The sequence below is a fragment of the Otolemur garnettii genome, unplaced genomic scaffold (assembly GCF_000181295.1).
Source record: "Otolemur garnettii isolate 467f Iridium unplaced genomic scaffold, OtoGar3 scaffold00026, whole genome shotgun sequence".
Classification (NCBI taxonomy): domain Eukaryota; kingdom Metazoa; phylum Chordata; class Mammalia; order Primates; family Galagidae; genus Otolemur; species Otolemur garnettii.
Genome location: NW_003852421.1, coordinates 16,993,429 through 17,003,916, shown reverse-complemented (window position 1 = coordinate 17,003,916; position 10,488 = coordinate 16,993,429). Strand labels below are relative to the sequence as shown.

At 36.7% G+C, this 10,488-nt stretch overlaps 1 protein-coding gene across 1 annotated transcript in view; it reads right to left on the bottom strand.

Moving 5' to 3' along the window:
• The window catches only part of CDKAL1 (CDK5 regulatory subunit associated protein 1 like 1), a 654,035-nt gene that overhangs the window by 146,226 nt on the left and 497,321 nt on the right, over positions 1–10,488 (bottom strand). The window contains exon 11 of the mRNA XM_003788378.3: positions 6,779–6,959. Coding sequence (XP_003788426.1) covers positions 6,779–6,959 — 181 coding nt within the window. The remainder of the gene's footprint in view (positions 1–6,778; positions 6,960–10,488) is intronic.

The following is a 10,488-nucleotide window of genomic DNA, read 5'->3' as shown; positions in this document are numbered from 1 at the left end:
GCCACAGAGTGTACACCACCAAGGGTGACCCGAAGGTCAAAGGCCACAGAGTGTACTCCACCAAGGGTGACCCGAAAGTCAAAGGCCACAGAGTGTACACAACCAAGGGTGACTCTTAGGTCAAAACCCACAGTGTAACCACCAAGGGTTACTTGAAGGTCAAAACTCACAGAGTGTACAGAGTGTATACCACCAAGGGTGACCCAAAGGTAAATCAGGGATTTTGAGTGAAAATAATATGTCAATGAAGGTTCATTGACTGTAAAAAATGTACCACTCTGGTGTGGGACGTTGACAGTAAGGGAGGCTGTGCACATGTATGGGCAGGAAACACACAAGAACTCTACATACTTTCTGATCAATGTTGCTTTGAACCTAAAACTGCTTTAAAACATAAACTAAAACAAAAATATTACTGCTGTGAAAGAACTGGGTAACTGAAGTCTAAAAATATGAGCAAGACGCTCTGGGGCTGTGTTTAGAAGATAAAAGACAAGACCAAAAAAAGGCATTTGAAAGCTGATGTTATGCAATAAGTTCTGCTTCTGGCTAAGGCAAACTAGCTTGTATCTGACCAATGCTCTTGCCAAGAACAATTAGGAAAGGTGAATAAAATGTACAATATGTACTATTTGAACATCAAAAAGCAACCAAGGCAGTGAGGACCTGAGGGATGGAGATTGTAGAGAGGAGCAGAGCCCACAGGGTCCTCTGTTCTCTCCTTGGCTCAGTATTTAGTGACTTCCCGTAGCAGAAAGATGAGCCGGCAAGCAAAAGCTATGAGGCTGAGAATGCCTGATGTATTCTCAAGAGCTTAGGGAAGCAAAAACTAGAGATGAAGAAAAGCAACCACAGAATTCAGCTGAGGCCTCAGAAGAGTTGCAGCTGATGGTGTGTCAGATCCAGTTTGCAGCAGCTCAGGAGAGCCAGTTCTGTGTGTCTAGCTCTTCCATTCAATTCCATGTTCAGTGATGACTCCCTGGTAGCTTGAAACTGGCAACAGTGGAAGTATTTACACTATGGGAATTGCCAGACACTACTAATTAGAATCCGTCCTCCTGAGTGTTGTTAAACACTTACCAGCATGCCAGTGACTGCCCTGACCAAGTACAAGCAAGCCAGAAATAAACCAATCTTCAGAAAGAGTGGGAAATAATTTCAAAAATCAATTTCATATAGATAGTAATTAGTCTTTACTTTTCCATCTTGTAAAAGCAAAATTAACTATTCCCTGTAGAATCCATAGGGCTTTGTTTTGTTTTTTAAAATAAACAATGATCACCATTTCTTTAAATTTTTAAAAAAATTTTTTTCAGACAGAATCTCACTTTGTTGCCCTCAGTAGAGTGCTGTTGCATCATAGCTCACAGCAGTCTCAAACTCTTGGCTCAAGCAATTGATTCTCTTGTCTCAGCCTCCTGAGTAGCTGGGACTACAGGTGCCTACCACAATGTCTGGTAGAGATGGGGTCTCTAACCTGTGAGCTCAGGGCAATCCACCTGTCTCAGCCTCCCAGAGTGGAAGGTGTGAACCACTGCACCCAGCTAAATGATCATCATTTAATAAAAAATTGCCCAGTACAGGGAGAGAGGAGACAATGATGAGAATCAAGACAAACAAAACCAAAAAAGATAGCAGAGACAAACCAACATGAGATCCGGATATTAGAGAATTTCAAATGGACTTTAAGTTAATTGAGTAATGTGTTCAAAAAGTACAAAGAATAAGATGAAGACTTTAACTAGAACATTGAAATCTATGAAAAAATCAAAACAGAATTCTACAAGTAAAAAATAAATTAACTAAAATTAGAAATTCCACAGGTAGTTTGACAGTAGATTGAAAACAAATGTAGAAAGAACTAGTGAACTAGAACAGCACTTCACCACCTTTAATGTATACACAAAACCCCTGGAGATGCAGACGACGCCTGAACAGGGCCAGGGTAGGGCCTGAGAATCTGCATTCCTAGCAGCCTCACAGGTGACACTATCGCTGCTGCCCAGGGGCCACGCAGGGCTGCTGCTGCTGCTGTTGGCCTGAGGATGATTATGAAGACCAGGAAACTAGAAAACAGGTGAAGAGAAAATATCCAGACAGATGCAAGGAGAACAAAACCACAAAATACTGAAAAGCATATATCAGATAATGCGAAGCATAAAATACCTCACACGAAAACTGAAATCACAGAAAGATGAGGTAGAATAAAGTAAAGAGATTATCTGAAGAATGAATGCCTGAGGTTTCCAAACTTCACAGAGTGAAAAAGCACTAAGAATCCCAAGCAGGATGAATACAAAGAAAAGCCCTCCCAGCAGGAGGCTAGGTAGAGCCAGGATCATTCCCTACAGATCTGCTTTTGTCTAATGGAGTAAATAAATTCCAGTGAAAACCCAGGAAGGACCCACAAAACTCTACAGAAAACTGTTGCAGAAAACAAACAAACCCCAACCTAAAAAAGCCCACTGTGAGCGTAGACTGAAAGACACAGTACAAAATTAACAGGGGCTGATGAACTCTTAACATACTAGAGGTAAGGTCAGGCTGAGAAAATTGCTCAGATGTAAAACCATGTGTATCTTTCAGGAAAAGCAGAAGATGATTCAACAAAGCAGAACAAAAATCAAATTCATAGTCCCAGGGACATGTAGGGTGTATACCCTGGGGTTAAGAAGGCAATAAAGGAATTTGGGGCATAACTTAAGAATTCTGTGTACCACGGTAGGTAATTCCATCAGATACTAAAGAAGAAACAATACCAATTCTATTACAAACTCTTCCAGGACAATGTTGAGGAAGGAATATTTCCCAATTCATTCTATGAGACAAGTATTACTCTGATACCAAAATTAAGAAGACATTTTAGGAAAACTATAGATCTCTCACAAACAAAGAGATAAAATGTATCTCTCATCAGCAAAGTATTATCAAAGCAACAGATATACTGTTTCAATAGTAATATGTAAAGTTTATTCCAGAAATGCAAGTTTGATTTAACATTTGAAAATCATTCAATGTAACTGATTGTATTAACAGACTTGGAAAAAATATCCAACCATATCATTATTTCAGTGGATGAAGAGAAAGCCTGTGACAAAATTTAATTCCATTCTATGTTCATGATCAATACACACTCCCAAACTGTGAAACTATGAAATAGAAAGGAATTTTCATATTTATAAAACTATAGCTAACTTTTACACTAAAAGGTGAACTTCTGAAAACTCTTCCCTTGAGTTGGTAAAAAGACAAAGATGCTCAATTAACAGTGTATGGGAAGTTTTAGCCAGCGCTATAATGCATGAAAAGGAAACAGAAGTTATGAGGACTGGCAAGGGGAAAAGACTGTAACTCTCAGGTGTCATAACTGTGTACATGGAAAATCTAAAAGAAAACTACAGAAAGAAGAGCTACTAGAATTAATAAGTGAATTATGTAAAAACAAGTATATTTACACAATCACATTTCTAAGTAGTGGCAATGAAAAAATGAAAATCAACCATTTTAATTGTATCAAAGGGAACACATGTGTAGGAATACATTTAGTATATAATATGCAAAGCCTTGTAAATAGAAAATAAAATGTTCTTGATCAAAGTTAGAGAAGATGAAAATAGACAGAAAATTTCATATTATTACAAAGTCAATTACCCCCCTCCCCAAATAATCTACAGGATCAATATGACCTTAAAAGAAATTCTAGCACAATTTTTGGTGAAACTTGACAAATAAAGAAAAACAGAGGAGCAGGAATATTTAGGACAATTTTCAAGAAAAAACACAGTTGAAATACTTATAGCGCCCATATCAAGACTTATTATAAAACTACGGTAATTGATCATGTATAACCGCTCAGCAGAAGGAGCAGCAGACCAAAGAACAGAACGGAGTCAGAGCCAGACCCACACTGTACAGACACCTCACTGGTGCTAAAGGAACCTGTAAAAAATGAGACTTTTAGTAAAGGGCACGGACTCAAATGGGTATTTTCATGGGGAAAAAAACCCCAAAGAACTTTGAACTTATCCCCACCCCAAGTACACCTCATACTTAAAAATAAGTTGTAATTGATTTTAGATCTAAAGGTAAAAGGCAAAAATGGTAAAATTTCTATAACAGTGTATTTATGGGTGTCTTCATACTGGTGTGGAAAAGGCAAATATTCCTTAAACAGGACACAAAAAGTCCTAACACAAAAAGGAAAATAGTAGCAAGTTCTATTACAGTAAAATTAGAAATGTTTGTTCTTCAAAAGACACCATGAAAAGAATGAAAAGGCAGGTTATTGAATGGAAGATATTTAAATTACTACAACCTACCAAGAATTTGTATCTAAAATACTTCAATACTTTATTTTTAAATATAAAGCAGGGGGTGGGAAAAATTAAACTCGTAAGCTAACAGACAATTGGGCAAAACATTTGAACAGGTACTTCATGAGAAAGGATATCCAAATTGCCACTATACACATAAAAGGTGCTCAATATCATTAGTTAAAACAGAATATATTATAGTTTGAATAGAATTATATTGCATCCCCCTCAGAATGGCTACCACTAGAGACATAACAATGTCAAGTGCTGGCAAGGATATAAAGCTTTTGGCATTTTTATACCTTGCTGTTGGGGTTGTAAATTTAATCAACTGTTTGGAAAGACTATGTGGCCATATCTAGTAAAGCAGATCAATTTCATTGTGTACAGTGTAGCAACTGCGCTCCTAGCTAACCACCCGGTGGAAAGGTTTACACATGACTGGGACAAAGGTAAAAACACGAATGTTGACAGCTGTATTCATTGCAATATTAACATGGGATGCTGCAAATACCCAACTCCCCTTTAACAACTGGATGGATACACTGATATACACATGCTATAGAACACTATGCAGCAATGAAAATGAAAGAACTGCAGCTACCTTTAAGGCAGACAGTTTACCCATATAATGTTAAACAAAACCAAACCATACAAAGCAAACTTCCAATACTTAAACATTAGAACATAGATATGTCCTTCTTCCATTTATATCAAGTTTAAAAACAAGCAAAACTTGTATAGTGTTAGAATGAGGGCCAGTAGTTTCCTTTGGGGAATAGGAGAGGGTCAATGGAGGTCATGACAGGGACCTCTGGCACTGGCAATATTCTATTTCTTCATCTGACTGGTAGTTCACGGAGGTAATCACTTTATGAAAATGCTCTGCCATATATGTTTTTATAAAGTATATTATAATGGAAAACGCTTTTTTGTGAAAGAAGTAGAGTTTTAAAAGAGAATGTCTCCAACTATGAAAACAGTAAATACATTCGTAGTTGGCAGGAACTGGAGGTGTGAAGAACAGATGAGGACAAAAGGGTAAGGAGAAGTTACAGGTGGCTGACAGAACTGTTCTCTATCCTGACTGTGTACAGCAGGTTACACTACTTCATGCATTTGCCAAAATTCACGGACCTGCATCCCCCAAAGAGTCCATTTTGCTGTATGAAAGCTGTATCTCAATAATATATACTTTGGATATAAAAGAGGATGAATTAATTTGAGTTCTTTTTATGTTTGTGAAAATTTAATTATCTGTGGTGTTATAATCTGTTTTTCTCATTGATTCAGTTAGGAAGAAAATTAAATGGTCTATCTTCAAAGTATCTTCTAAATCGTATATTGCTAGAAACTTATACAATTAAAATAATTTTGTTTTTTTTCGTAAAACAAAGAATGCTATTCGCTTTGGCTTTATGATATTCCCTTTTGATTTTGGGAAAAACAGACTTGAAAAATACCTATTACAGTGTATGTTGTGTTTAATAGGCACATATGGCATAATGGAAAAAAAAAAAACCAGCAAGCCCTGAGTTATTCGTTTTCATATTTATTCATGAAAAATTTGAGAAAGTTAATGATGGGGGTGCCTGTGTGTATATATACATATATTATTATTATTATTATTTTATTTATTAGAAACAACAGAAAATTTTCAGTTAGAAAATTCTGTCTCCTCTTAAGGTTTATTTTATCTGTTCCCACATTTACCTAATGAATCTAGAAACTAAGATACTGGTTTTGAGACCGTTACTTTCTGGGGCATGCTGGACAACAGTTGACTTTTATTGGATCTCAAACTTACATTAATTTTGAGCCATCTTATTCTAATATATCTATGAGTATGAAAGGATAAAATTAAATGGAGGCTCATTGTGAAAGCAACACACACCTGAACAAAAATCAGACAGGTAGGAAGATATATAACATCAAATCTATCCCATAGAGAAGTAAGTCGGAAAACCATAAGACCTCCAACAAGTAACACATTCTTTTAGAAGTAGGGTAAATATAAAGCTCATTTACTCACAAATATTTAAATGTTGCCATATTTTAAAATATCTTTTACACACTGGTAAATATTGGACATTAGTTAAAAATTTTGGTCAGGTATAGGGGCTCACACCTGTAATTCCAACACTTTTGGAGGCCTAGGTGGGAGGATTGCTTGAGGCCAAGAGTTTAACACTAGCCTGGCCAACACAGCAAGACCTTGTCTCTACTAAAAAAAAAAAAAAAAAATCTTTCTCAAAGTCATCTAAATCTCATTCTTCAAAGGAAGAAAACAGTGGTTATATTTTAGTTACCTACAGCGATTTAACTCATCCTGACCCCAACCTGGAAATCTCCCAGTATTTGGTAACTTAAGGGGTTATACCACAAGTTGCGGGAAGGTAGGTAGTACAGCTGCATTTCTGTAGCTATTGGCAAAAAAACAATACCTTACAAGGAAAATGCCTTACCACTTGTGCTGGAACTTGTTCTATTTTTGCAGCAGGAGTTCCTGGTCTTGGGTAAAACTGGTTAATAAAGAGGCTTGGGAATTTGTATTCTTCAACAAGTTTCACTGTTTCTTGAAAATCCTGATCTGTTTCTCCAGGAAAACCACAGATAATATCTGTAGCAATAGTTATTCCAGGAACTCTAGAAAATAAGGAGACAAAAATGTATAAAGTTGACTACAAGCCATAATTATTCTATTTCCCTGACATTTTTAATATCTTTTTTTTTTTTTTTTTGGTAATTAGAATTTATTTTTAGGAAAGTTGCAAATAGTTTAAAAGAACCCTAAACACTAAAAGTTAAAATGAGAAACAGTGGCCCCTTGCTATTCCTAGAAACATCCATTATTAATTCTTTTAAATGTTTCTTTGTTCTTTCTTCCACATTTAAAAATAGATGCTTATTCTGCTACTTCTAGATTTATTGATTTTTAGGCTATAGTTACTGACTTCTCTATTATGGTAAGTGAGACTTTAGTTCTTAAACTGCTCTATCTCTACCCTCCCCCCAAATAATCACTGAACAACTTCCAGCTAAATTAATAACATACTACTTCCATTGGTACAATGGCAAATATAATGCTCACTGCAGAGTCAACTGGCACACCGAAATTAAGTTTGGTTTTTCTACAACGTTTAATTTTTCCTGGAGTTAACAATTACCTCTTTTTAAAGTTTTTGCTTAATTCTATGTACCTATATTAATGTTTTCCAGAAGCTACATCAGATTTATCAAAAACTGATACTATTTTCTAAATAGTCAATCTATTATGTAATTCACTAGTCACTTTTTCCCTAGAAATGCTACTCTTTTCTCCAAGTATTTATTGCTTTTACAAGGAACTGGCTGCCATCTTTGAATGGCGCTTTGATATAAGGTTCCCCCATTCAGGGCTGGCCAGGGACCCCATTTTCTAGGCCTGGATGAGCTCAGAAATTAGTCTCATCACCTCCCCCCATCTCTAAGCACAAATGGGCCCTTTCCAAGCCAAGCCCCCCAGGCTAAAACAAAGTCACAAAAAAAGCAGCCTGACTGCTGTCTCATCCGGCAGGTTCCTCCTGGGGTAGGGAGCACACACCCTACTGTCTCATCTGGGGCAAGGACCACATTCCTTCCCTAATTTTAGGATTATTTTCTGTCTACAGGTCCCTGGCCAATTGAGACATGTCTCGGACATATATTCTCCAACCTCCCTGCAGACAGGATAGCAAAAGCTGCATATAAACCCCTAGACAGGAGGCCCAGCTAGGCTTCCCACGTGCGTTCCCCACTCCAACAATGGAGGTTCTGTTCCCCCCTCCTCCGCTTATCTGTCTCTTTTATGTTTCAGTACACTCTGTCCTTCTGCTTACTGGCATGGTCAATGGTTTCATTCTTTGAACCCTGACATCAAGAACCCACCACAGACAGAAATTCCAGCTACAGCTCCTTGGTATCTTTCTCCCAACTCCCTTTTTTTCCTGGATCCTGTCTTCTTGAGTAACTCCCTCGTTCTCCCGGAGTGTGCTTTCAGAAGAGTACCAGGGACATTTTGTTGTTGTCGTCTCAGCAGGTCTGAACATGTTTTAGCCCTCACAGCTGATAGTAAGGTCGTGCATAGCACTTCAAGTTGAAAATATTACCCATCAGGATTTTGCACTGCTCTTTTTTTTTTTTTAAGGGAAAAATTGTGAAAGGATGTCCAGATTCATATGGATATACATTTCTTTACATGAGCACACATGACTCTATTTTTGAAAGGTTTTAGGATATTTACTTCATTCTCAGTGTTTTAAAATTTAAGGTCAGTTTGCTTTGGATTGGGGTCTTTATTCTTTTTTTTTTTGACAGAGTCTCACTATGTCACCCTTGGTAGAGTGCCATGGCATTGCAGCTCATAGCAACCTCAAACTCTTGGGCTCAAGAGATTCTCTTGCCTCAGCCTCCATTGTAGCTGGTTCTATAGGCGCCTGTCACAATGCCTGGCTATTAGCTCTTGTTGTTGTTTAGCAGGCCTGGGCTGGGTTCGAACCCACCAGCCCTGGTGCATGTGGCTGGTGTTCTAACTGCTGAATTATAGCACCGAGTCAAGATTGGGGGTCTTTAAATCTTTTTACAAGGTACAATTTGGAGACTTATGGTCTTTAGATCTAGGAAATCTTCTTAAATAATTTCTTATATAATTTTCCTCTGTCAGAGATTCCTCTCCTTTGAAAGTTGAAACTACCGGATTTACCTTCTAAGCCTTTTTCTCTTATTTTCCTTCTTTGTCTTTTTATTTTCTAGTAAATGTACTTGAGTGTATCTTCCAACTCTTCTATTGAAAACAATTTAATTCAACATTATAGTTTAAATTTCTCAGAACTCTTATTCTTTCTCCAATCCTCCTTTTTATAGAATCTAGTTTTTGTTTTAGAGATGCTACAACTGTTCTTGACATCTGGGGATATCAATTAAAGTTTCTGCAACTTTTCTTCTGCTCCCTGCTGTTGTCAATTTTGGACCCTCTCATCCATGGTTGAGATTTTCCACCAAGCAGTACTAATTCTTGCTGTCCTTTCATACTTAAAAAGAAAGCACTACATGCTTTTATCATAGATGTGATTAAGCAGCAAGCAGCCTTGTTTTTGGTAGACCCAAGTTAAATTTGGAATTCTGGAAATCATTTTTCTGTGGTCAGTTTCTCCCCAAAGTGCGCTACAACATCCTATTGTATTTTAAGAGTAGAACAATAAAAGAACATTCACAATATTAAAAAAAATTTCAGGGGCAGTGCCTGTGGCTCAAAGGTATAGGGCGCCGGCCCCATATGCCAGAGGTGGTGGGTTCAAACCCAGCCCTGGCCAAAAACTGCAAAAAAAAAAATTTTTTTTTCAGTATTACTATGAATGCATGAGAAACAAGGAAAATGCTCCAAATACTTCAAATCATTAAATAAATACCTACATCAATATTCCCATCACCTAAATGCAGTTCTATATGGACAAATAAAACATTTCACTTAATTAAGATATGTGAGATATTTTGGGGCTTAAGAGAGAACAAGAGATGTACCAATGAGCAAATTTAAATAATTGGATTCCTAATAGAAACAGCTTCATAAAGCACAAGCTTTCCATACTTCGCATACATACTACTAAATTTAATGCCTGTGTGAAAGAAGTACGACACATTTATTTTAGAAATATTTTATTCCTGATTTCTACCTATTCTCATCTAGTTATTAATTTGGCTGAACTTCATTTATTAAGATAAACTCCAAGGCCTGGGACATTTTCTCTGTGATAATAAATAAAAGAAGAGACAAAATAAAACAGTATATTTGCTAAAAAATTATAAGTTTTTTCTTCTGTAAGGGTAATTCTCACAATTATATCTGTAAAGTCATAAACGCCATATGCTTTTATAGTAATCTATAGATAAGAAGACCATTTTTCTAGACTAAAGCCCGTGAAACAAAAATTATGTGAATTATTTTCAATTAGCTAGTTTTATACTTGCTTCTTAACTACTCCTGATCAAGAGAAATCCACAACTAAAAATAAAAGTAATCGATCACAGCAAATAATGACAGAGAAAAGCCAATCTGTCCTAGGAAATTAAAAAAATAAATCTTAGAAACAAAACTACCTGCAAAATACTGCAGAAACACAAGTTATTGTCCCACGCTATATACTGGAATGAATTTGGC